At 52.4% G+C, this 26,393-nt stretch overlaps 9 protein-coding genes across 9 annotated transcripts; 8 read left to right on the forward strand and 1 right to left on the reverse strand.

The window, feature by feature from the left end:
- Nucleotides 1–1,456: 1,456 nt before the first annotated feature.
- PG997_014213 (uncharacterized protein) lies at nucleotides 1,457–2,514 on the forward strand (the record flags this gene model as incomplete). Its single annotated transcript, XM_066818527.1, has 6 exons — nucleotides 1,457–1,525; nucleotides 1,590–1,697; nucleotides 1,780–1,863; nucleotides 1,923–1,940; nucleotides 1,981–2,150; nucleotides 2,343–2,514. 6 exons carry the CDS (start codon nucleotides 1,457–1,459, stop codon nucleotides 2,512–2,514), a joined length of 621 nt encoding a protein of 206 aa, XP_066660715.1.
- Nucleotides 2,515–4,748: 2,234 nt separating this feature from the next.
- Nucleotides 4,749–5,897, forward strand: PG997_014214 (uncharacterized protein; the record flags this gene model as incomplete). The annotated part of the gene is made up of 6 exons (XM_066818528.1): nucleotides 4,749–5,085; nucleotides 5,160–5,267; nucleotides 5,337–5,410; nucleotides 5,484–5,685; nucleotides 5,758–5,796; nucleotides 5,851–5,897. 6 exons carry the CDS (start codon nucleotides 4,749–4,751, stop codon nucleotides 5,895–5,897), a joined length of 807 nt encoding a protein of 268 aa, XP_066660716.1.
- A 3,162-nt stretch (nucleotides 5,898–9,059) lies between these two features.
- Nucleotides 9,060–12,411, forward strand: PG997_014215 (WD domain-containing protein; the record flags this gene model as incomplete). The annotated part of the gene is made up of 4 exons (XM_066818529.1): nucleotides 9,060–9,096; nucleotides 9,161–9,235; nucleotides 9,305–12,232; nucleotides 12,302–12,411. The coding sequence occupies 4 exons, from the start codon at nucleotides 9,060–9,062 to the stop codon at nucleotides 12,409–12,411; spliced, it is 3,150 nt and encodes a 1,049-aa protein (XP_066660717.1).
- A 1,358-nt stretch (nucleotides 12,412–13,769) lies between these two features.
- PG997_014216 (uncharacterized protein) lies at nucleotides 13,770–16,149 on the forward strand (the record flags this gene model as incomplete). The annotated part of the gene is made up of 4 exons (XM_066818530.1): nucleotides 13,770–13,881; nucleotides 13,971–14,025; nucleotides 14,085–14,766; nucleotides 15,151–16,149. The coding sequence occupies 4 exons, from the start codon at nucleotides 13,770–13,772 to the stop codon at nucleotides 16,147–16,149; spliced, it is 1,848 nt and encodes a 615-aa protein (XP_066660718.1).
- A 786-nt stretch (nucleotides 16,150–16,935) lies between these two features.
- PG997_014217 (uncharacterized protein) lies at nucleotides 16,936–17,937 on the forward strand (the record flags this gene model as incomplete). Its single annotated transcript, XM_066818531.1, has 2 exons — nucleotides 16,936–17,154; nucleotides 17,209–17,937. 2 exons carry the CDS (start codon nucleotides 16,936–16,938, stop codon nucleotides 17,935–17,937), a joined length of 948 nt encoding a protein of 315 aa, XP_066660719.1.
- Nucleotides 17,938–19,213: 1,276 nt separating this feature from the next.
- On the forward strand, nucleotides 19,214–19,771 carry PG997_014218 (inversin; the record flags this gene model as incomplete). The annotated part of the gene is made up of 1 exon (XM_066818532.1): nucleotides 19,214–19,771. One exon carries the CDS (start codon nucleotides 19,214–19,216, stop codon nucleotides 19,769–19,771), a length of 558 nt encoding a protein of 185 aa, XP_066660720.1.
- Nucleotides 19,772–21,803: 2,032 nt separating this feature from the next.
- On the forward strand, nucleotides 21,804–22,940 carry PG997_014219 (uncharacterized protein; the record flags this gene model as incomplete). Its single annotated transcript, XM_066818533.1, has 1 exon — nucleotides 21,804–22,940. The coding sequence occupies one exon, from the start codon at nucleotides 21,804–21,806 to the stop codon at nucleotides 22,938–22,940; it is 1,137 nt and encodes a 378-aa protein (XP_066660721.1).
- Nucleotides 22,941–23,297: 357 nt separating this feature from the next.
- On the forward strand, nucleotides 23,298–24,234 carry PG997_014220 (uncharacterized protein; the record flags this gene model as incomplete). The annotated part of the gene is made up of 2 exons (XM_066818534.1): nucleotides 23,298–23,482; nucleotides 23,652–24,234. The coding sequence occupies 2 exons, from the start codon at nucleotides 23,298–23,300 to the stop codon at nucleotides 24,232–24,234; spliced, it is 768 nt and encodes a 255-aa protein (XP_066660722.1).
- Nucleotides 24,235–24,828: 594 nt separating this feature from the next.
- On the reverse strand, nucleotides 24,829–25,776 carry PG997_014221 (uncharacterized protein; the record flags this gene model as incomplete). The annotated part of the gene is made up of 3 exons (XM_066818535.1): nucleotides 24,829–25,152; nucleotides 25,215–25,416; nucleotides 25,499–25,776. 3 exons carry the CDS (start codon nucleotides 25,774–25,776, stop codon nucleotides 24,829–24,831), a joined length of 804 nt encoding a protein of 267 aa, XP_066660723.1.
- Nucleotides 25,777–26,393: the final 617 nt, after the last annotated feature.

Consider the following 26,393-nt stretch of genomic DNA (forward strand, 5'->3'; position numbering starts at 1 on the left):
TTAGATGGATATGAGAATCATGATTCGGGGGCTATGACAACCAATGATAATGATGTGATCAGATCAGATAGAGGATTTGCGGTTAATGACAGATGACTCCATATTTGCGTGTCTCATACTTTGGTTCAGGTTGCGAGACATGGATGCGATGGCGAACGGCCGAGTCTGGGCCTGGGGCTGTAACAAGTCATTACTGTGAGACTACAGATCGGTTCTACCGGCAGCAGCCGTGGCAACAAGGCCCGGTGAGTTACTAGATGGTCGAAAGGATCGGGCTGTCCAGATTGAAGGTCGAGGTCCTGAGACGTCCTACTGCTACGGTGAGAGAGATTGCTCTACCCCTTTTCAGCCAAGCAGCCCGAGTTCTTTGACTTTTGACTGGACTGTCTCGGCTATGGGTAATAGCTGGGCTTGAAAAGATTTTCAGCTACTAGGTAATAACGTCTCTAGGCTAGAGCGTATGATGGCGAGATGACTTGTCACGATGCACCAAGGTCAGAGTGGCGGTGTGTTTGGATATCATGCTGGGTAATTGAACGTACAAGCTATCAGAATGTTGAGAAACAACTCGCGAGCTGCATGGAAAATGACGGTGCCAATTAAATTGGTGGTGAAGATAGCACAGTTGATGGGCGTTTGATGGATATTACAAACCAAGTCATTGTTGGGAGAGTCTGTATCACTGATGCGGTGGGATGTGGTGATGTGTGGCAGCTTGGGCAAGTAATACGATATACAGCGACTGATTCTTTCCAAAATCTTCCACCCCGATCCTTCTTCGTACCTGTGACCGTGACCTACTCCGGAGAATAGGGATGATAGCCGGGACTGAGACATCGCAAGTGCCGGGTGGGGGTTTCATCGGGGGCGGTGGTGCTGGTGGTGGCGGTGGCGGTGGTCTCGGAAGACGTCAAGGAGGACGGGAGGTCGACAAGATCGGAAGTGATTGGACAAGGTCGGATCGGCGGGTAGGACTATACGACCAGGATCACCTGACCAAGGCATCCTTGATTGTGCGTATGCTGCCCTACCATGACGGTGGCTCTGGTACACCGTGGGTGACGAGACCGTGAGCCGATAATGAAAAAAAAGCTCCGGCCGGTAAGTGGCCAATAAATTCCGGCATTGGGTCGGCTTATGAAACAAAATCTTTTTTGAGATGCAGCAGCTGTGCTAGACACCATCGCTTCTGCCGATTGACAACTGTTTTCTGCCGTGTAAACAAGTACCTGCATCTGGTGCCACAGTCAACGCGCTTCTCTCATCAACACATACCCCCATTCCATCTCATCAACCAACTACAAAAGCCCTCCGCAACCCAACTACAATCACCACAAACCAAACATTCCCTTCCCACTTGCGTTCAAGCAAATATTCTCATCTTCATCGATCAACAAAATCTTACTTCAGTTTCCATCTACCAACACTCCCAACAAGCGGGATCCTCGTGTTCATCATGATTGCCCTCGCCATCTGGATCTGGGCCACTCTGGTCTGCGCCCTGGTCAGTGGTGCTGCTGTTCAGGTATGTATTGATATCTTCACAAATACCGTTTCATCGTCAAGCAGTCATCTAACCTTGCTAGCAGCCCAATGGCGGCAGCGCCTCCAACAGCTCTGCCTTGATGCCCGGCATCATCTGGCGTGGCAATGTCACTGTCGACGGTCCCATCTACGAGTTCAACGGCACTGTTCAGGTATGCCTTCCCCATGATGACCATATCCCAATTTGCATACAACTTGATTTACTGACTTCGGTTCTCTTTCTTCCCACCACAGGAAATCTACGCCCAGATCAAGAAGGTCAACCCCGCCTACGAGCTCATGCCCCGCAAGCACTCGTCCTCGAACCCCAAGCACTCGGTGAGTATCACTTAACCACCCAGCCGTACTTTCCTGGTCTGCTCTGCTCTGGCTCCCAGGAAAGGGTTTGGTATATGGTGTGTTCTTTGCTGACAAATTGCCCTCCGTGTCATCCAGCTCACCCACGTTCAATGCGAGACGCCTTACGGCCCTCCTGATGACTGGGGCTATGCCGTCACCAACAACATCCAGGACGGCATCACGTACCTTGAGGGCCTCACTGGTGACTGCGGCGTTACGCCCGGACCCTGTGGCCGCGTCAGCTGCTCCTGGGACAGCGCCATCTCGTAAGTAGGCATCCTATTTTGCACACCCAACCTGGTTTCGTCTCCCTTGATATTGTTTTCTCCCTCCCCTTCCTTCCCTGTCTACCCTGATCTGCCTGCGTTTCTCAACATGGCACCTGATCACACCGTGATTCATATGTCATCTGGAAAGCGAAACAACGTTCATTGCTGACTAGCTCTTGCTTGCAATAGGTGGTGCTGGAACAATCCATCCGGCGGCTACACGCTCAAGTGCTCCGAACTCGCCGGCTACGCCCAGGAGGTCGTGAACAACTGTCCCTACCGGCCTAATGAGGTCTGGGGCGAGGCCTACGACTCAGCCGGCTTCAGCGTCTTCTGCGCCGGCAAGCTTCATTTGTGCTAAACGCGCACTCACAGCACCCACACACAACGTTTCTTCTTTCCTGCGGAAATTCTCAATCTTGGTGTTTTCGTGTGACTCAATTCATGAGAGAAGAGAACCCCCGACAGCAAGAATTGCAGGACTGAGTATGATGGTTGGAGAGAAGACTGGCTAGATTGTATTTTGTGACGGAAACGGACGAAGATGTTATGCCTCCCATGAGGAAGGGGCATCATCGTCCGCCCTGGTTTGAGATGGACTTGCAATTGCGGTTTTGTTTTCAGTGTCAGATAGTACACGCTCGTTTGCATCTCCTTGAGAAACGAGAATCTCAAGTTTTCATACAGCACATATGATCGATATGACCCATTCCCTGATGAGATGTACGTGGCGACAACGAAGCTCAATGGCTCGTAGCTGATCATGGTAACGTAGGATGATTGCTCGTATCTGTCTGTATGTATGAGTTCGTCAAGATAATAGATCACGTCAAGCTTGGAAACCCCTTGCCCTTTATAGCAGGCATGATCCTCCTTTACATGTGCCATTATTTGTGATCTTGATCGCATTTAATGCCAAGAGCCAGGCCCGGTCGAAACGCTGGCCTCCCCGACTAACTACATGCCGAGCATGTTTGCTGCGGACTCGGACGTCGTTTTGGGGATCGGTAGTTGCGCCACTTGCCGGTTGTCTTCAATCGACCCCCTTGCTGGGCGGAGGTGCCAAGCCGGAATCTTCCAGGAAGGAACGGGTTGCGACCGGCACTCACTTGGTCATGGAGCGTGCAAGGGAATATCTAAATTATATTGATTTGGATCTATCAGAAGAACACTGGTTTGACGTGCAAGGTCACATTATGAACTGTTATCATCCGGTCTTCTGCTCATTGGCCGTATTAATGTCACCGGTGACTAGTGCTGGGGCCAGTCAGTTCGGGGCGCATTAATTACCAGCTATCGGGTAGCTGATAACCCTCGATAATGGATTGCAACACGATCGCTCAATCCCCAGCAAGGAGCGTTGCCATGATCTTCAAATAGGTAATAGGTGCAGTTCAACGTCATGTCTTTAAAGAGCACTACTGGCTTCCTGGGGTACGACATCGATCTCGTGATTGGTGCATCGCGTAATCTGTAGGCTAAAGTCTTTAGCGACCGTTGCACTAGAAGATTCGCCAGATCCCCAAGCCTGCAGGCCCATGTAACCTAGCGCGAACTGCTGCCAGGGCCCGCGTGCGCGGTGTGGCCTGCACAGGGATGGTGAAACGCCGTTGCTGATCCCCACCGGTTACAGGATTGTTTGGACAAGCCTGGAGAGTTCAGGTGGCAGGCCACGCTACGCCGCACTTCCCCGGCATTTTGTGCCGTTCGCTAATCGACAGCGTCTGCTTCTCTCATCGACACAATCGCAGATCTTGTACGCTAGGTATTGTTGATCATATATTTGGAGTCGTCAAATGAAGGAGGAGACAGCGTGGGTGTATCCGTCTGTCTGGGTCCCGGTCGCGAGACTGGCGGCACGTATTACAGCCAGCGCAATGCCGAAATTAGGTTGTACAGTGGTGCACTCACCAAAATGGATGCTGCCAGAGCCCACTGAAGGGGGGCAACCAGGGCCGAGACTGGCTGCCTAACTTCAGCCCATGCTTCAATCGAGGGTCAATCTTGCCCGACCCCTCAACCACTATTTGCAGCGACCCGGCGATTGGGTTCAACAGAAGATTGATATATCGATCAGGCGTCGAGTCTGCCTGCGGTGATCATTGACGGCGATTCTTCCACGCGTGCATTGGTCGGTCCCATGTGCGTGCCGTCTCGACGTGGAGATGGTCGAGACGCCTATCCTGCTCCTGGGCCCCGAGCTAGCCAATGACAGAACCGTCCGTAGCGTTGCATCAATCCCAAAGCATGTCCGCCAAGACTGAAACAGAGAGCAAAAGGATGGACACTGGAAACAGGACCCTTTTCCCGATATGGCGAGTTGACGATACTTTCCAAGCCCGGCTCTTCCTATCCTCTTTGACTGGCTGACCCCCGTCTCGTTTCTTCCTCCTCTTCTTTCCATCTCTCTCCCCAGGACTGGCATCCCCAAGATCGACCGCACTGCGAACGCGTTTTCTCTTCGTCTTTCGGAAGCTGGCTTCACTATTTCCTATTCGAGTAATTATAGATATTGAGATTTTGTTTTGGACTTGAAATTGAAGGCTTAATTGGATCGATTGTCAAATGAGGCTATTACAGAAAGGCAACAACAACATGGAGTACAGCAAGCAGCCCGGAGGTTACCAGAACGTCGCTCTTGGCGACGACAAGGACGAGGGGCGCTCCAGCACGGAAGTCGACGAGTCGGTGATGGGCGACGAGAAGCACTGGCGCGGCAACTACCATCACGAGTGCCAACATCATTCGCACGAGAAAGAGTCGACGACGAGGAAGTACATGACGCGATTCCGGAGGTACCGATGGATCGTCGATACATTGCTGCTCTGCGTCAACATCTCGCTGTCGCTGCTGCTGGTCCGCGACTTTTGGCGGGAGAAGTCCGTGTCCAGGATCCAGGTTGGCGGTGATGTTACCGGGCTGGGGCCAGACTGTGAGCTTCCGGACTGCATGCCAAGAAAACGAGAGCGAGGTGCAAGGGCTAACCTGTGCATGTGCGAAATCTAGTCCCGACCAAGATCGTCAAGTTCAACGCGGATGAGGCTTTCGTGCCCAACGACACGTCCAAGTTCTTCAGCAACGAAACTATCGCCCAATGGAACACCATGTTGCCCAGTATGTTCACTCCGCTGCGCATCCTGGATGGTGCCTTGGGATGAACGGTATAGGCTAATTGAATCGCAGTCGGTTCCGGATGGGGCGAGGTAACGGACGAAACCTTCTTCACGACCTCAATGACGCACCAGCTGCACTGCGTGGTGAGTACTCTAGCTATGGAGTTTTGGTCCTTGTCCTTCAGACACAGGCATGCTGACTTGAGGGAATGAATAGTTCATGATGGCGCGCATCTACGCCAGCCTCGAGGGCAACACGAAGGAGCGCCTCCCGAGCGACTACCACAGCCACTACCTGCACTGCGTGGACTACCTGCGTCAAGGCATCATGTGCTCGGGCGACTTGGCGATGGAGCCGCACGACCAGTCTGACTCGGACGACAACGGGCCGCTCGACGGGAGCTGGAATGGGCATCATGGTAAGTAGCTGGAGCAGCGAGCAAGCAGCAAGGAATGGCAAAAGCGAGGTTACTGACCGTTCATTTCAACAGTATGCAAGGACTACAACCATGTCATTCCGTACTTGGAGGGTAAGCCCCTGGCCCACCTACCTGAACGGATGGCTCAGCTAACAAAACACACAGAACAAATTGCCGACGGCATCCGCAAAGTCCTGCCCATCGACGACTAAGCACACACTCTCTGAACCCAATCTTCAATCTTTTGATTTCAAGCATAGCGTGTCTTTTTGCATATACTCTGGGCGTACAGTCTTTTCTTAGAAAGTACCCTGCATTCCATTGGGCGGCAGCGGTGGTTGCAAGACGGCCACGAGTCAGCGTAGCGATCCAACTATCTATCAACTTTTCTTCAATCCAAAACTATTCAATCTCCAAGAGTCCCCTTGACTGAGTGATCCCAGCGCCCGGGGCTTGGAAAGTGATGCATCGCGAAAGACGTCTTGGCTTGGTGCTGGGCTGTAAGTGCTTGCGACACTTGGACGCTGGTCTGGCGGTGGTGGGGCACGACACACCAAGAAAAGCCATGCCAGGCAGGCTCCGAAGCGGTTCAGAGGACTCGACATTTTGACAAGCCATGCAATTGAGCAGCAAATACAGAATAGAAGGGAGAAGGAAGCAAAAAGAGGTTTTTGTCGTATGCTGCAAATGGAGAGAAATGCAAAAGAAAGATTGCCCACTACTGGAATCGAACCAGTGATCTCATCATGTCGTCGGTCGGAAACCAATTACTAGTGATGCGCTTTACCACTAAGCCAAGCGGGCTTCTGACCAGACCAGACTTTAATTGATACAAAGTGCTTCAATATCATTATATATCGTGTCATTCAAGACTGTACTAGGCCAATCTCACCAACAAGGATGCCCTGACCGTCCGGGTTCACTATTGCTTGAACAGATGTATAGACATAGACAGGAATTCCATTCTCACCTTTGTTGTATGTCTGGCGGCCGGTCGCATATGCCACCTCAGTAATGTGAGCTGCTGCTTCCCATTGATAGACAAGCTTGATTACCCCTGAAAGACTTTGCCAGTTCTAATTCAACTGGCGCAATAAAAAGACGTCATTCTATATAGATTAATGTCGAGATAGATACAGGCGATGTGATTCATTCTCTTGGCAGTCTGTCTGTCTTTTGAATATTCAGTTCCCCTCTCCACGCCGTATTGCCACGAAACGGCACCGGGGGTGCCGCCCTCATCCGCGATAAGGTGTCTGCGGCCGTCAAGCGCCAACACTAACGCCAATACATGCCAAGAGCCCTGCCATCCAGCTCGTCGAAGCGGCTGCTTCTGCCCGTCAAAGATGATATAGCTCCCCAAGGGAATGCGATGTTGCCTTGCTGACTGAACCGATGAGTAGCCATGACCTGATATTGCTAGTGCTTTGAAGAATCTGTTTGGAATTGAATAGCCATGGTGGTGCTAGGTTTGGGATAGTCACTGGTTGACCAATTGGAATAAACAAATGCATGAAGTTGAGTAATATATACGAATCCCAGGCGCGGACATGGCGGATCGACTGAGTGGTCTTGATTGCGCAATTGTACCCAGCTCCGAAAGGAGGCCTGTCACACGCAGATCCAACAGTCACTCTGCAGAACCAACTGGCATGCAGCATCGGCCCAACAGGGGCCTACATTCCGGAAGGGCTACGGCGCCTAAGGGTAGAAAACAAAGGGAAGGAAGGACCTTAAGGTCCCCTACGATGTGTATATAAACCTCACACTCGACCTCACTTTAAGTGAGAGAAGAACCAGAGACCCTAGAAGTGCCATAGTCAAATATTAGCTGAATCAGATCCAAGCCCTTCAAGCCCTTGTCACAAGGCCACCCATTCGGACGTACCACACTATATCCGGGGCGGATTATGTTCGAAGGAGACGATAGCGAGTAGGAATCGTTCGAAATCGAAAAACTCGCGGGCAGGCGAATTTCGCGCGCCGGCCAACGACCAATGATCGAGTACCTGGTCCGATGGAAAGGGTACCACGAGGGATATGGCGAGTAGTTTTCTGTTAGTAGGTGAACTGGCTGCCTGGATTCCCCGCTTGAAAGGACCCTTTGGGATTTGGAAATTGTAGAGGCCGGGTCCCCCGTCCATTTTCCCTGTCGAGTTTCCTCCCCTCTCATACTTGATTGTAAAGAGTCATGTATAAACATCCATCATTATTTGGTATATTCTCCAATAGCTTCACCGGAGTCACCATAGGACCCCGAAGAAGAAGAGAATGCAGAGACTCGCAATTTCGACATCACCCTTCTCGATGGTGAACATCGAGACCTAACCAGAGCCTAGGTTCACGGCATTTAAGAACCGCCTTCTTGAGCTCGTTGTTGTTGCAATCCACTAGCTTGCGGTCCTACTTTATCGTGTCGGTGAGACCAGGCACAAGGACGGTGGTGTGCACGACTGGAAACCACCAGAATCTAATGAGCTCTTACCGGGAATTCCACTCAAGCGGCCCTCTGCCCACCATGTTCCGGCACGCGTGGTACATCGACTACGATTAGTACCCCGAGGGTGTCTTGCACATGGCCGCGTACTGGGCGGAGTCGCGCATAATGGGTGGTGTGGTACTCACGGAATATGAGACTACAGTATGGTGATCGATGGGAGTCAAGTATCGAGGAAGCTCTTGGGGGTTTTCAGTGGAAAGAATGCCAATAACCAGTAGCTATAGTCGAGGTAACAAAGACTGTATAACCAGGAAGACTTGCTACAGGAATGGGACAAGGATTCACGAAGTTATCTCTCCAAGTAAAGCCGTGGATGTACGTGAGACAGCATGGTCCTGGATTCTGCTGGAGGTCACTGCGTTGATGTGACCCTAGGTTCCAGGTTTAAATCGAAATTACCTATAGCCCAAATGATTCGAGAACCTTGCGCCTTTAGATTGCAATGTAATGAGACGAATAAGACAAAAAAGGCACTCAGGATTTGTTTCAAAACTGCTGATGGCAACTTGGCCTTTGCTTGTTAGCAGAGACCTCGGTCTGGACTTCAATTGAGTGCTTGAGATCTGGGCAGTCCGTGTCGGCAACCGCCCAAGCAATTCGACAGGGGCCAACATTGATCCGTGCCGACGACTTCAGCGCCTGCGTCACTGCCTGCCCCAGGCGCCTGGCCCACTAAACATTGAGCTTACGGCCTTGGGGGGACGTATCTGTCGCGTCGCGCCTTTCCGACGCCCGCTAATTGATTGATTGAGCGCACGCACCTGGGAAGCTGTGTCTGACCTTTGATGATAGCTTCACCACATCCACATCCCCATCAACTTCGCATCTCGGTTACAGCAGACATGCGACAGTCGCATCGCGTCAACGACTCACGATGCACATCATCAAGCCTTCATGGCTGAGCCATCAAGGTAAACCCAATTGCCCGACCGGCATCTTTGCCTTGAACTATGCCTCTCTAACTTTGCGCTCCAGGCGAAAATAAAGATTTCGAGGTCTACAGCTGCCATGTGTCGCCCGACGGCAAGAGGCTGGCTACGGCAGGCGGAGGTTCGTCGCAAACTCCCCTCTATCCTGTGTCGCTGGCATTCAACTAACCTGACTAACCCTCTCCTCTAGATGGAAACGTCCGAGTCTGGTCGACCGAAGCCATCTACAACTCCGACGACAGATCCTACACGAAACCGAGGCAGCTCTGCCATATGAGCCACCATCTCGGCACTATCCACTCCGTGCGCTTTTCGCCCAACAGCCGTCTGTTAGCATCCGGCGCCGACGACAAGATTATCTGCATATACCAACTGGAAAGCGGCCCACCCACTATAGCCACCTTTGGCAGCAACAACGAGCCCCCTCCCGTCGAGAACTGGAAAACCTCCCGGCGACTGATCGGCCACGACAACGACGTGCAGGACTTGGGCTGGTCCTACGATGGATCTATACTGGTGTCTGTCGGCCTCGACTCCAAGATTGTTATCTGGTCGGGGCACACGTTCGAGAAGTTGAAGGTCCTGTCCGTACACCAGAGCCACGTCAAGGGCATCACCTTCGACCCGGCCAACAAGTTTTTCGCCACGGCCAGCGACGACCGAACCATCAAGATTTTCCGCTTTACGTCTCCGGCACCGAATGCGACACAGCATGACATGGTGAACAACTTCCAGCTCGAGACCACCATCAACAGCCCCTTCAAATCCTCGCCTCTGACGACCTACTTTAGGAGATGCTCCTGGTCACCGGATGGTAACCACATTGCTGCGGCGAATGCAGTCAACGGGCCAGTCAGCTCCGTGGCCATCATTGAGCGATCGAGATGGGACAGCGAAATCAACCTGATCGGCCACGAAGGCCCGACCGAAGTCTGCATGTTCTCCCCGCGTCTCTTCCACACCAAGAAACCAGCCGAGAATGGCGTAAGGAATGGTAGCTCGGGCGGTTCCCTGGTGACAGTGATAGCATCGGCTGGCCAAGATAAGACCTTGAGCATATGGAACACCAACACATCGAGACCTGTAGTTATCCTGCAAGACCTCGCAGCCAAATCTATATCCGATCTCACGTGGACTCCGGACGGCCAGACACTGTTCGCTGCCAGTCTGGATGGGAGCATTATTACTGTCAGGTTCGAGACGGGCGAGCTTGGATGGGTGGCGAACTTGGAAGAAACAGACAAGGCACTATCCAAATATGGCGCCTCGAGGAAGGCCATGGGCATTGCAGAGGACGTGGATGGTTTGAGGCTCGAGAATCACAGCAAAGAGGGCGAACGAAAAGGCGCAGAGTCTCGAATGGGAGCTCTGATGGGTGACTTCCACCCCATGTCGAAAGACACGGAGACACCCGCAACCAATGGTGTCAAGACAGGCACGGCCACACCCAATAACGTGGCAACCCCCAATGCGCAGCTAGAAGCCGAAGCCACCAAGGAGACGGACAAGGAGCCGACCGCAGCAGCTGGCGAGAACTCCGACAAGCAGGTGCAACGAGTCAACGAGCTCAAGTCACGTGTTACGATTACCAAGGATGGCAAGAAGAGGGTCGCGCCTATGCTCATATCTTCATCCGGCACTGGCCAGTCGTCGCTTCCGCAGACCCAGTTAGTCGGCTCAAGCACCGCCAAAGCTGCCCAAAACGATGCGCCCCAAACAGTTCTCGACTTGTCCAAACCATTTGACGGCCTGCCGGAGGGTGGCTTAGCTTCCATGCTGCTGGGCAACAAACGAAAAGCGATTCCCTTGGACGACGAGGATGAGGACCATGCATCCAAACGAACGGCTACCGGACCTAGGCCTATCGTGCGGAATGGTGTCGAGGGACTGGAGCCCGCTACATTAGAACCCCCGAAACACGGCCTCGTACCGACTCCGGAATACCTTCGGCCAGCGGTGCTCAACCCGTCCATTGCCATATCGCAAGTCCGGCTTGCTGTACCCAAGGTCAGGTCACAGATTGTTCGACCGCTTGAACGTGGGGTGTTGCTGGGCGATACGAGCTTGGAGGACGCGTCCAAGCTACCGGAGAACGTGATCCTGGAAGCGAAGAACCCGGTTGCTATTCGAGATCCGTCGCACATTACCGCCTCTAAGCGTGGCGCTGTGCTCTGGCAAGACTTCCTCCCCCGAGCCATTGTACTCGTCACGGGCAACAAGAACTTCTGGGCCGCTGCTTGCGAAGATGGCAGCCTCTACACATGGTCACCAGCCGGCCGAAGACTGGTCAATGCCATGGTGCTGGAGTCGCAGCCCGTCATACTGGAATGCCGAGGGTGGTGGCTCCTCTGCATCACCGCAGTTGGCATGTGCCATGTTTGGAGTATCAACAGTCTATCCTCCCCCCACCCGCCTGTTTCTCTCGCACCCGTGCTGGAGATCGCCATTCATTCTCTACAGCCCCATGCTGCCATGCCAGCTCCCGGCGTGACGTCTGCCCATCTCAACTCCAACGGCCACATCATTGTCACCCTGACGAATGGTGACGGTTACTACTATAACCCTAGCATGTTTTCCTGGCAACGCCTATCCGAGTCATGGTGGGCTGTTGGTAGCCAGTATTGGAATAGCAATGACTCGTCCATCGGCTCTCTGCAATCGACTGCCGTTGGTCCGACCGCATCCAAGGCCACCAAGGAGGAGGAAGCCAGCGTCTCGGCAGGCATCATCCCCTTCCTCGAGCGACACACAACAAATGAGTTCCTGCTCAAGGGCCGCGCCTACTCATTACAACGTATCGTCAAGCTATTGTTGTCCAAGGATGGCTTCGAGAACTTTGAGTCGAGCGTCAGCATTGCTCACCTGGAGAATCGCATCGCTGGTGCCCTGACACTGGGATCGAAGGACGAGTTCAGGCTCTACTTGTTCATGTATGCTAAGCGGATAGGAGCAGAGGGTCTCCGAAGCAAGGTCGAGGAGCTGATGAACAGCCTGCTCGGCGGCATTCTGCAAGACCAGACCGAAGAAGAGGACCATGGCAAAGGCTGGTTCAGCAAAGGAGATGAGATTTGTGGATGGGACCGCAAAGAACTCCTGAAGGGAGTTGTTATGATCCTTGGTAAGTTTATGCTACTTCTTGTTTACCTTTGGACTCATCCGGCGACCACAAGCTAACCTATTCTCGCAGGCAAGTTCCGGGAACTTCAGCGACTGACTGTACAATACGCACGCGTGCTCGACCTGACGGATGAGGATGAAGAGGAAGAGAGCAGCGACACCATGATCGTGGAGGCATGATCACGTGTTGCTGTTGCTGTTGATGTGGCACCGACGACGACGATGGTGCCGCGACATATGTAGAATTGCAGGCGTTGATTTTCATCTTTAGGGTAGGGAAAACGGAACGATGATACCTGAGTAGTGCTTCCTTTTGCCTATACTTATATGTAAACTACTTGGCTGTACAGAACAGTAGTGGCGATAATACCACAGTGGATTAACACAACACACACGCTGTCTTCTCAGCATCGGCGACGTGGTGATCTTGGACGACGTGCGTGATAGGGGAGTCGGTGTTGAGGCCGATTGTGGTGGCGTCTGCTTGCTTGAGGGTTGTCTCCAGTTGTGATTCCTGTCACTGCCTTTGCCTCTACATTTGTGACGTAGGTGCCCTGGGGCTCATCTAGGGCGATTGTCCCTAGTCTGCTTGCTTGATGGTGTTTCCAGCTGCCAGGTAGGCGCTATCAACGCCTGTGCTGCCGCCTACTTATCGCTACTGCCCGCCTGTGTACTTGCTGGACAGCAACTGGAGCCTCTGGGACTCGTGCCTGCCCCCGATTCTTCCCATTTGATCCCCTTCTGGAGGTTAGCGCCTGGGGAACCTGGAGAACCACGTGCGTGCTTTCCTCTGCCTTCATCGCCGAGCCAAGCACATGGCAGTAGCTTGTTTCCATCTTGCATACGCCCGCCCACGTTCTTCCCACCTGCCATTGGTTGATCCTGTGACTTTGATATTCGCACACTGTCATCAATCGACCTCATCTCGTACGTTGACAACAGCCTATCCCCAACTTCCTCTTCGCAACAACCTCCAGACACTCATTGTTCAGTCCCCCTGTGCTCGTCGTCGCGATCCCTGTGCTCGTCGTCGCCAACCCCTGGGATCGTCGACGTGATTCTTGGGTTTTCATCTTCATCCGTCCCATCATTCATTATCCAGTCGCTCCTTGACTTTGATTCTGATTCTGATTCTGATCTTTCTCTTCCAGACCAACTTTTTCGCCTTTCATTTCTACGTTCCCCAGCTGTTTCACAATCCTTCACCAGCCAGACTCGAGGCTGTTGGTGGTGTTCGCGTCACTATCGACCCAGCATCGAGTCAACTGCAAAGTAACAACACCGACATTCATTCCCAGCAACATCACAGCACACCTTCGTTTCGCGGCGTCTGAACTTGTCTATTTTCTCTTTTTCTTCCCAAAAGTTTGTGGACCCCGGGCCTTGTGTTTCGTTCCTACCACAAAAAGACATCTCCGATCGATTTTGGTCCATTCTTGGATCGACACCCATCCGTCACGCAGATAAATCCCTTGTTCAAGAGCACAACACTTCCAGCAACACAAGATTTGCGACGAGCGATACACAGTATTGAGACCATGCCGCGATCCAATGGCGGCCACGTTGCACGCAGCCCGTCCCAGGGCTCGATTCTGAACTACCATGAGCTCGCGCTTGTAGATGCAAAGTCCTACAGCGTTGAAGCTGCTGGTAAGTCCTTTGCCGACCGACACCAAGACGACGTAGAGCTTTCGCTGTACAATAAATATGCTTCAAGTCCTGACTGTTTTTAGGTGCAGTACTCACTGGCGCGTCGTCGGTCTCGGATGTTGAAGGCGCTGTCGCCTCTTCTCGGTAAGTGCTTTCAGGTTGTTGTCGCCATTCGTTTACTAATAACGCATACTTGTCAGTAGCCCTCATTCGCTCCGCAAGAGCCTCGTAACTTTTGCTGGCTTAATCTTCATGATACTCTTTATATCGTTCCTCTCGCGAGACGAGACGATTCTACAGGGAACAGCGTCGCCTTTAATCAACACTGAGAATGAGTCGACTGTTTTCACGCACCCAACCCCTGAGCTCGTCGACGGCTACCACCACGGACACAAGCAGCTTGATCCCCTGAGATGGCTCCGCGATAACAGCCACGTCGACCCTGTCAAGTTGCCGAGCAGACGGATTTTGGCTCTGCAGGCATCCCGACCCAAGGCCGCCCTGATCTCTCTCGTCAACAACTCAGACGTCGCCGCCATGGTCCACACCGTCACCCAGCTCGAAGCCAGCTTCAACGCCAAGAAACTCCATCGTTACGACTGGGTGTTCTTCAACCACGAGGAGTTCACCGATGAGTTCAAGGCTGCCGTCCTTAACATCTCATCGTCTCGCTGCTTCTTTGAGCGCATTCCCGAGGAACACTGGTCTATCCCTCATTGGGTCGACCATGCCGAATTTGCAGGTGCTCGCGAGTTCCTGGAGGATATCGACACCGAAGTGGCCTGGCAGGAATACCACCACCACAAGTCGCGCTGGAATGCCGGCCTCTTCGCTCTGGAAAGCCGGCTCCAAGGCTACGACTGGTACTGGCGCGTCGAACCTGGTGTAAGTTCTTCCAACTGCCATCTCACATGATCATACACACCCTGCTCCTTTCTAGCCGTCCTTGCTATCCGCACATTCGTCCTTGTTTATACCCTGAGATACACCTTGGTGCCGTTTTGTCTCCCCGATCCATTACCTCTTGCACACCCTTACCCTCGGCGATTGCTAGCCCCCATGCCGTCGGCGAGATGGTATACTTAGCTCTTGGAAAGTTGTTATATCCTGACTACCTTGATGCCTTTAACTTTATCTGTTGTCTTTTGGGTTCACCGCATCTAGGTCCAATCATAACACCTCACGATATCTCTTCCATGAGTCTGGTACCCTTCCCAGGTGCCCCTTGTTCATCATGAATCGACAACAGCTGACCAATGATTCCAACAGGTCCAATACACATGTAACATCAAGTACGATATCTTCCGATTCATGCGCGATAACAACATGGCCTATGGTTTCAACCTGGCTCTTCTCGGCGACGCTCGCTTCTTCCCCTCTCTGTGGGACCGCATCAAGGTGTTCAAGCTGTCACATCCCAACATGGTGCACCCCGAAGCCGACATGGGTTGGGCCCTTCACACACCAAGAGACTCTCGCGACGTCATCCGTTCAGCCTCGACACCTGCTGGCTATGAGATCATGACCGAAGAAGAATACAACATTTGCCAATTTTATTCCAATTTCGAGGTTGGTTCCTTGGAGTACTTCCGTGGTGAAAAACACCAGACCTATTTCCAACATCTCGATCCATCCGGCGGCTTCTACTACGAGCGCTTCGGCGATGCCCCAGTACACACGCTCAGCGTCAATATGTTTCTTCCCAAGCGTCGAGTCTGGTACTTCCGTGACATTGGCTATCCCCATGCTTTCTGTCCAGACTGCCCACCTCACGTTGAGAAGCTGACGTATGGCCCTGAGCAAGATCCCAAGAAGATCCGAGCTGCAGAGCTCAATGCCAGCCTCCGCCGTCGCCGAAAGGAGTTGGACCAATACCGAAAGCATTTTGAGAGAGAACGAGACGCCCCCAGCCTGTACTGTGGCCACACCATTGGTGGTCTTGACCATGACAACTCCAGACTGGTTCCGTACACTTCCAAGCAGAAGAAGCCATTTCACACCTGCATCCGACTCTGGCTTGGAGGTAAGTGGCTGGTCAAGAAACGCGGCTGGTCCCGCGAAGAGGAAATATCCCTTGGAGGGGATGGATATGGAGGCTATCTTGTTGACAGCTTGCCGGCTTACTCGCTCGAAGGTGATGAACCTGTTCTTCGAATTTTGCAAGATTGGCGCTCTCGAACCGACAACAACGAATCCTCATCCACTGCCCGCCTCTACTCGTGGCTCTACTTTGTCCTCATGATCTTCATTGTGGCCACGATGGCCTAGGATGGACATGTCACTCCTCATGTCCCAATCACTCTTTCACCTTCCCTTGATGTCTGATACGAGCTTTCAAAACTTGTATGTAAAGCTCACTGCTGATTTTGCAGTCTTTCTACCGTATATGGTTCATTCGAGGAGGAAGCCGATTCTATGCCTTGTATTCTTCCATCGAATTGATACTTTGGACTCTTGGAACATTCTGGTTCTCGAACAAGGTCATCGGCGGCGTACGGTTTCTAAGCCAGGAAGAGGTCTTTCGTTTCGATGTATATATGGATGGGTTCCACGATTCTTATGGTTCAATGAGCAATGAATGAATGAATTTAAGATGAAGTGTTTTGCTCCTTGTGCCGTGATAATCGCAACCTCTCATCAGTGATCTAGGGATGATGTCACACGAATTGTGGCTTGGGACTCAGGTCTAGTGCTATGTTGTCACAATTGTCGATCTGTTGGTCATTCTCAGCTTGACTTTTGTTTGTTCGTAGTGTGTCAATTCAAAGAATCGCCAATAAAGACGAGACGGCGGCTAGACGGTTGGTGACTCAAAGGCCCATCGAGAGGCGTTGACAAAGAGGCGAGCAGCAACAAGAGCCTTCTAATACAGTCTTCTGTCCCCTAGTTCCTCTGTGAAAATCGGTGTGCCTCTTCTTATCTGCAAACACAACTTGTACTATCCTTCGCCTTTTGGCTTTTACATTCATTTCGCGTCGCAAGGTCGACAGCATTACATACTTCGCATTTATCAGTCGCTCGTTTATCTTCTCATTCATTACATATTCAAAAACCATGTCCCGTACTTCGTTGGACTTTGGCAATTCTCCTCACGTCAACAGCGCGCCGTGGCTGTTCTCGGACCCGTACGCGTACCAGTATGCCGACATCCCGGAGCATATCCGCACCATCAGCACTGCGGCTGCGCGCCAGCCGCCGCGCAGCGAGAAGGAGGCCCAGGCAGCCTCATCAACAGGAGTGGTGATGGGGGCGGTAGAGGCGGGCAGTGTGCCTGTTTTTGAGATGGAGGGGTGTATGCCGGCGGTGCCGATGGTGACAGTTACGTAGGGGAGGGTGGAGATGGGCGATTCTTCTGCGCCGGGGATGCGGTTTGAGTTGGAGGGTTGTAGTGATGCTAGGGGAGATCTTGCTAAGTTGACGATTACGTCTTCGGGCCCAACCACTGGTGTCGCGTCGCCCTTGACGCCGGGATGTCTGCAGGTTGGCGGTAGCGAACTCAAGAGCCCACGTGGGCAGGATCCAAATGGCGAAGGGATGGAGCTATTCCTGGCGCCGACTACTCCGTCTACACCTACTTCTCCTGCTGTCGTCGGACAGCAGGGCGGCTCTGGTCTCCTCAGACGCGCCACGGCGACTCGCATGTCGGCCCGCCCCTGCAAGACCGGCGTGGTGCCCACCGTTCCGGCGGTACCGATCGCAGAAGCGCGCCGCGGGGACGCCGCCGCCTCCTTACGCGATGGCGCCTCCGAACATCCAGCTGCAGCAGATGTATCAGCAGCAGGTACCGCTCAGCGCCCTGCCGCCGCATCTCCGTCACCACCAGCAGACCCAGCACAACCCCCAACAGCTCCAGCACCACCAGAGGCAGCAGAGCCACTCCCTGCCGTCCTCTCCGATCATCGCCACCGCGCCCCCGTCGCGAACCACCTCGCCCGCGCCGGCGTCGGATTTGGACTCGATCTTGCGCGGGATCGACTCGGACCGGCGGCGGGGCTCCTCGGTGCTGGATCTGGATGCGGAGAGGAGGCGGGTGTCGAGGGGGTCGAGGGCTTATGAGAAGTATTGCGATTTTAACTAGGTATGGAGGGGGACTTCGAAGGTAGATGGGGTTTAGGAGGGGTCGTTTAGATATATATACACATGGGTTTGGGGTGTTTTCGATTCTAGAGCAATGCAATCTGTTTTGGTTTTGTAGAATTGGGCTGTGGTCTAGGTATATCCTGTGCTGTTTTAATGTGTTGCCGGGTGGTCTTGATCTTTTGTCGTTGGCCCTCCAGGTAGGTTCAGTTGCCCCTGGCACAGCTAACCACTTGCCAGCTGAGGGGCAGAAGCTGCTGGGCTGGAACTTCCACCCTTCCCCTTTGACTTCTCCAGGGCGTCAACCCACCGCACTCCAGGTACCCAGGGCGAAAAGGTACCTGGGATACAATCTATTCTGGTGCACAAAAATCATCTATTCAATCTCCTTCAAGGAACTTTGGTTATCATTTAGCTGTAGCAGTTGCGCTTGCATTGATGTGTTGTTGAATCCTTTCGCCCAGATCACCCCACGCTTGGGGACCCAAGCACCCTCAGTTGACCACCAAACCTTCCGCCCCTGGCAGCCCCCGCCATTAGGGGCAGTTTCCCTTGGGCAATTCTGCCATAGACACGAGAACACAACAACACCGCCCTTTCAAGCAGAGACAGTAAGATTACAGCAATACATGTGCGAATCTGAACTTTTGGTCTTTTTGACTGTATCTGTCGATGGAGCTACTGTTTAGTGCATGGCCATTCAGTCGCCCTTGGCCTAACAAACCCTTGCCGAATGCGTGGCAGTTTCGCATGCTTCGCCGCCAAAGACAATCCAGGTCGAAATGCAAGGGCGAAATGCGTACTGTGGGCCGCTGCAATCTCGTCAAAGGCCTTTTTATTTTCTCCGTCAGTACATCGGGTGTAGAGCAACCGTCAATCGATCCGTACGGAGTACAGTGGGCTTGGTCCAAACCGGCCCCTCCTACTGCCGACCCGATAGATATCTCCTGCAACAGATTTCTTTGCCAAATCCTATCTTCATAGCCCTGATGCATTTGAGGATATTTTGCTCTATGCGAGCTTTGTGGCTCTGTCCCTCTTATGGGTCAAAAAAGAAAGGAGAACGAATGTCAGAAGTTGGAGGCATCAGCGGACACCCATTTTGCCATCGTGTCATAATAAGAAACAGCATGATGGGAGCTTTTCTCATTAACGCCATCCTTTACCCTCAAACCCTTATCGCCTACTTGCTCATGCTGTTGTTTTCAACTTCGATCCACCTACAATCCATTCAGTCAGTTACGAAAGTCTCATGATGAGCAGCACTTCCAAGGATCCATCTGGGCCGACGGGCAAAGCCCATGGTGACCCGCCTGGAGAAGACAGACAGTCACTCACTACGGGTTCCACCAGGTTGTACCGAGAAGCCTTGGCCAGATTCACAACCAAGGCAGAACGCGAATGGCGAGATGACAAAGCCAGACGTCTCCTTCATCAGTTCCTATGTGAGCGAGATACCCCCGAAAGGAGCTGGGCCGCGGCCAAGAACCTAAAACAAGACTCGTCACTGAAGTGCGGCGATCACCACATCGCCGGAGGCATCAAGATCCGGGGGGCTTGGATCGAGAACATACTGAGCAACATCCAAAGTTTCATCTCCGTGGGCAATTACGCCATGGAACATGCCCCTGAAAGCCTCGGGTTGGCCTGGTTTGCAGTCAGCTTCGCCTTGAAGGCCATACAGAGCGATTTCGAACTTTATGGCCTGTTTGGTTCTGGACTGACGGATATCACCGAGATCATGATTATTATCCCCCCACTACGACCGACTGTACGACGAGGAGTTCAAAACTCCAGACTGGAAGCCAACTAAGATTACGGACAAGCTTTTCGAGGACATTAAGAACGCATACGTTGGCGTCCTCAATTTCGCGTTTTCCGTCAAGCGGTACATCAAGGCCGGCAAACGGGACAAAGTAACACACGTCGTCAAGAACTTTTTCGGCATTTCCAAGGCTGACTTTCAAGCAACAATTAATGAGCTAGCTTCGCTGAAGAAGAAAGTCCTCGACGCTACAAAATCCGCCTTCCAACAGGGTGTTTTCGACTCTTTCAAGTCTTTGGAAGATACGACTAACAGCATGAGGAGGATCGTCGAGGGCATCGACCAATTCCAGCAGAAGCATTCGGAACTGCTGAAGATGGTCGGGAGCGATGTAAAGGAGCTCGGGATCGATGTGAAAGAGATCCTCCACACAGTGAAAGCGAATACTCCGCATCATTTTGCGATGCAGGAATTCGAACGCATCACAAAGCGTCTCGAGGTCCCTGTCAGCAGCATGTCAGCCAGGTTGCAAAGGCTGCTCGTAGCCAGGCTTCCAACAACGTGCCAATGGATTTTCAAGCAAGAAGTTTATGTATTATGGGAGAGCCAAAAGTCCAACTGTGTCCTGCATCTTTGTGGAACAAAAGGTAAGTCTTGATCCGATGATATTGATAGTGATTGGGTAAGAGCTGATATCCTTTATGCAGGCAGTGGCAAGTCTACCGTTTTGGCTTCAGTCTACGAGCATCTAAGGGACCATTACGGCATGGGCGGTGCCATCATCCTTTTTGCATATTGCGAGCTTGATGCTGGCAATTCAATGACCTACGAGAAACATTCGAAGCTCGCTACCATCTATAACACATTGTATCTCCAAGTCCTTCAATGTGTACTTGAAAATAACAATGATGTCTCTCTCCTTGCGAACTGCAACAAAGTATTTGCCCCTCCCACGGACAGACCCGAAACGGAAAGCAGAACGGCACAAACCATTGATCAGAAAGACAACTACATACCTGCATTTGAGAAAGCAATATGCAAGCTTGCCTCTCTCTTGCAAGTCGATATCTATATCGTAATCGATGCCGTGGAGCTCCTCGAAGAGAAAGACCAAAACGAACTGTCAGCGACGCTGGACGCAATCTTCAAGGCTCCAACATCTGCCTCAACTCATCAGGTGCGAACAATCGTGGGCTGCCCAGTAGATACGGCATTCCATTGTCAGATCCCCACGCATAAGCTTGAGACCATTATCAATGTCGAAGCCTACCACAAGTCTGATATGGCCGTGGTAATTGCCCATGCGTTGCAGGATATGTCAAACCTTTCCGCATCCGACATCGATAGAGCAAACGCCATGATCATCGAGAAGGCTGGCCAAGACTTTTCCTATATCGTCAATGTTGCCATGCCGTTCTTAACAGAGCCTTTCATGGGAACTTTCTCTGAACGTCTCGACTGCCTTCCAGATGGCATAAAGGCAGTATACAAGATGGCTTTGGAGGCAATGCCACCGGCGTATGCGACCCTTTTGCGTACTGCCATATCCTGGACTCTCTTTGCGCCTGTATCGGACTCTCCAACAATAGAGGAAGTCGGCGATGCTTTCCAAGGCGCCTATCAGCAGACGGACACAGGAGACCACATTAATGACACCGCCGCAAATGTTGGATTTCCTGTTGCTACCCAACTATTCCGGAAACAGCTTGGGAAAGCTGCTGGGCCGTTCTTGGCGATTTCCAATACAGGTACTGTCAGCCTGCAAGATCGGAAGCAGATCCATTCTTTTTGTCTAAATGCCGTGGACGGAGCCCATCATGACAGAAGTCATTCACCTGGGCAATATTGCGATCGCTGTAAAACACAAATCTCCCAGCCGAACAGTTTGGCATTTGATGCACGGCAGGAACATCTGCAAAGGGCATTGACCTGTCTTCGCCATATCAACAATCCCTCGTTTCAGAGACGCGCTGGACTTCTGGAACGTGTTACTGGTGTTGGGCATCCCAAGGCCCAAACGGACAAGATCGATATGTCTTCAGAGAAAACTGTTACTGAGGTCACTGGGCCTGGGGACGCAATGAAAGAGCACAAAGGGAGCTTCGACGAAACTAAAATCAGATATGAGATAGTACATTGGCCCTACCACCTTCGTCAAGCAGAGGAGCTCTGGAGTCCCGAGGAGCGAGCGAACAACGGCATATGGAGCGAGGTTCTCATAGAGATCAAGTCCCTTACGAACAACACAATCGCGTTTGAAAATTGGCAACGCAAGTTCCATGCTGCGAAGACCAACGAAGCAGAATACATGTCAACCCCGCAAAAGCCCCTCCATGTGGCAGCCTACCTGGGGCTTGTCGCCTGGGCTGAGCGTTTACTTCTCAAGGAACATCAAGATCCAAATGGACTATCTGGCGATAGAAGTGTGCTCCAGGCCGCTTCAGAGAAGGCAGATTGCCGTCCTATGTTACAACTTCTCCTCGAGGAGGGTGGGAATGCCAACTACGAGTCAAGTAGCCATCCGCCTGCATTTCATTCGTGGCTTCTTAGCGATTCAAGCCTGGCAACCATACAGCTGATGCTACAACACGGTGGAAATCCCAGCTATGCCACGAGATGGAACCATATGGGGTCTACACCAGTGCATTGCTTCGCTGTCAGAGGAGACGATCCTGAAGCTTTCAAGCTCCTCGTCGGTCACGGTTCGGAAGAATCAAGGCCTGGCTTGGTTAATGCCAAGAATTTAGCTGGTGTCACCTCGCTTAACCTCTTGTTCACCAGGAAACCACCGCCGAAGGCACTTCTCAAAACCTCTTTGGAACTAGGAGCAGATGTAAACATGGATGGAATAGGTTCTCTCAGGGCTCTGCAGTTTGCCTGCTATATCGGCGACCTTGACTGCGTCAAAATGATCCTTGATCATAACGTTGAAGATCTAGACGATACCGACGTCTATGGGAACACTGCTCTTCACGAAGCATGCTTTTCTGGCCATTGGAGGTGCTTAGACCTTGTGGCCCAGAGCGGCGCTGACGTGAATATTAGCAACAACCTCCAAAGCACCCCTTACACATTGCTGGCTCCCGAGGATATACCCAATGTGTGGCTACACTCTTACTACGAGGTGCCAACGCTCACTCTTTTGACGCTCAAGGACGGACGCCATTGCTCATGGCCTGTTCAAGTGAGTCACAAGAGGCAGCAATTTCAATCCTAAATAGCCTCATCACATCGAAGCTCCCCCATCTCCGAGATCAACACGGCTACGAAAGGGGATAACTTTACCCCTCTAAGCCAAGCTTCTTCTTGTGGGTTCGATGAGGTGGTTGAGCGGATCACAAAAAGTGCCCTTCATGAGGGAAACGTCTCTGGGCTTGACGTCGACAAACAAGACACGAGGGGCATGTGTGCTTTACACTACGCATCTTTGAATGGACATTTGAAATGTGTTCGTCATCTCCTAGGAGTTGGAGCTAACGCATCGCTCAGAAACAATGATGGCCAGACCGCGTTGTTCCTCGCATATATGGGCTGGTGTAGGGCGCTTGACCCGAGTCTTGAAGAAATTGTCTCGATGCTGATCAAAAATCAGCCGGAGGCCGCCAAAGCGGACACGGAGCTCCAAGGTATATGTGCAATGAACGGCAGCATTCGACTTCTTGAGCAGTTGTACAACCTCGGAGCTGACCTGTACCGCCAGGACCGTTATGGCTGGACACCCCTCGAGCTGGCACAGATCGAAAACCAGATTGAGGTTGAGTCTTTCCTGCGTAAACGTGGCATGCTGCCATCGCGGTGGGTTGGAGGCGGAAGTGTACTCTCTGATGACGGTCTGACCGTCACACTGGCCTCGAACCAGACGCCTTTCCCCATCTTCGCTGATAAGCCTTTGCCTCCCTAACATCGAATCGTACTACTTCGAACTTAGATTCTTGGATCTGGACCATCCCTCCTCAACCATTGATGTCGACGATATCAGCAACGCCAGCAGCAGCTATAGGACCAACTATAACTCCAACTACCGTAATATCGACAACAAAGCTCAGAAGCAGTATCTTATCGTGGCGATTGGCCTCTGGGCCCGCGGCATAATCATGTGCCCTAGCATATCCTGGCCCAGCGCGCCTTCGGCACGATCCTGGGCCTACTTTGGCGACGACGGCGGCTTCTTCTCGGCGTCGGAAACACCTACGGCGACCTGGTTGAGGCGGGGTCCACCGTACGGGTTAGCTGGCGACACAGTCGGGTGCGGCGTCGACTTCGGGGTCGGCAAGCAGCGGGGCACCGCCACCATCTGGTTTACGCACAACGGGCAGCGGGTGAAGCAGCACGAGTTCACCGACGTTCAGGGACGGCTGTGGCCGGTTTTGGGGCTGAAGCACGCGGTTAAGTTGGAAACACGGTTCAGGGGGCCTTTCTTGTACAAGGGCGCGGGCGCGGGCGGGACGGGAGAAGAGGAGAATGGTAAACATGATGGTCAGGGACTGTCAGTTGGTGCGGGAGATTCGTGAGTGAGTCGGGTTGAAAGTCGACGCATTTGTATGAAAGTTATGTATGTTTCCGTTCGTGATGAATGTCTTTTGAATACGTTGTCCATTTCACATTACCAGTATCAAATCCACCATTCCAGGGACAGCATCCGGCAACCTAGCTGTGGTTACCACCTTCGCCATGACAGGGGCTGGCTTGCGCTGCCCCAAATATCCAAGTGCGTTGCAATGAAGAGGCTCTATAGGAGGTTATGATTTCCACATGTGAGGAGTTGGACTCAGTCTTGGAATGTGGTGAGGGACTGGCGTTGGAGAAAAGGTACGACCCGGATTGTACGCGTTGGTCCTCTTTCTTAGTGAGCCAATCGAACTGCTTTCCAACATACACAGATGCACTCCCCACATGGGACGCGGTTAAGAAACAGGACTTCGGGGGTATCAAGCGCAAACCTCTTTATACTTAGTGTCTACTTCTCAGATAGTACAGCGATTAATTCCCACACAAATTCCATCTCGGAGAAAGTAAATTACGGAGCGTCACCATTACTGCCCCTATTTAACACCAGCAAAGGTTGACAAGAAAGCCCCCGTGTCTTTACCCAAGCTCAGACCGTGTCATGGCCTTGATGGGCCAGATAGATACCCAGGTAACTCTGCCGTCGTCGTGGTGTATTGCGGTTCGACTTTCGGTTGGTACGGTGCCGGGGTCTGGACCCCGGCTTGGTCACGGCGCTGTCGTCTCTTTCGCAGGAAGATGAAGACGGCGGCGGCTGCGATGGCTAGGCCTGCTACAGCGCAGCCGACGCCGATGCCGACCGCCGCGCCGGTACTCAAGCCTGAAGAAGAGTGCGTGTCTGTGGTCGTAGGTGTGGGTGTCGCCGTCGTTGTCGGTGTTGTAGATAAGGTTGAGGCTGCGGTAGTCGAGGACGTCGTGGAAGTCTGCCAAGTTAACACCACAGCTCGTTGCATAGTGGCTTGCCGAGATATAAGTGAAGACTTACTGCGTCGGCTGCTCCGTAGCGAATTTGCACGCTGTATGCATTCATGGCGCCGCCTGCATTGGTCAAGGTGGTATGGTACGTTGTAGCCAATGACACTTGAATCGCACTCGTTGTCCATGTCGTGGCCGGCATGTTGCTTGCGCAACCCAGCGTTGACTGCCAGGGCTTCTCGAATATACCCTGGCATGTGTAATGATGTTGGCTGAGAGGGTGGATCGGTCAGTCATGTACGTTGTGTAGGCAACGTTTTGATATAGTTAGCGGGAGTAGTAGATAACCCTTACGTTGGACAGCATGTGACATAGGTATCTGTCAGGGTCGCTATGACTGCAGTTGAAGTGCATGCTTGAGTGTACCCGGACGGGCACGCTGTAGCTGGTCGGTAGAAGTGGTCCTTCGACTCGATATAGTTATCGGGCATGCATCGCGCAATACTCAGCGGTGGCCCCTGCAGGAGGTAGTGATCCAACGAATTCCAAATTTCATACACAATGTCCATCTCTGTACTACATACAGAGTTTTTGGTGAAGGGAGTTGGTAATGTACCAAGATTCGTCGTCATTTTGGCAAGGTTTCTTCCTGGTGATTTTCGTAGTACGGTAAACCTGATGCAGGTGGAAGGGAAGCAAAGTGAACTGAGTAAGGGCGGGAGCGGACTGTCGACCTTTTGAGCAGCCTGGTCCGCATGGCTAGGTATGACTTGTAGCTAAAATTGGGCGTGAAGCAGAAGGCTAACCGGATACAGGAAGTATTTAGTGAAGTGTATGCATCATTTCGTATTACTCCAGCCACTGGAGCGATGCTGCTTTTGCTGGTCAGCCTGATCACCGGCCTTGGCTGCGGTGATAAGGGGGTTCGGAGCACACCTCCCAGCATTGATCAATCACCAGCCTTCCTATCCTATGCGAGACGATGTCTACCTATCGACTAGAACCATCCTCATCTCACACGCGAGGAAACGTTAGAGAAACCGATGATCAATAGTAGGGACATGGAAAGAAATCATCTCGCCATTCACCCCATAATCATACACTATCCGATTGTCTGCTAGTTCTCCGCTCGCCGTGATGGGGGCAGGCTTGTAGTGACCTTGTGCTACCGCCAAGCTGAGCGTATGGGCTGCATGGTGGCTACCGCCATATCCGGTGAGCTGAAAGATAGCCAAATTACCGGGATTGC

The sequence above is a fragment of the Apiospora hydei genome, assembly GCF_038363865.1.
Source record: "Apiospora hydei strain CBS 114990 chromosome Unknown utg000010l_segment0_segment0, whole genome shotgun sequence".
Taxonomy (NCBI): domain Eukaryota; kingdom Fungi; phylum Ascomycota; class Sordariomycetes; order Amphisphaeriales; family Apiosporaceae; genus Apiospora; species Apiospora hydei.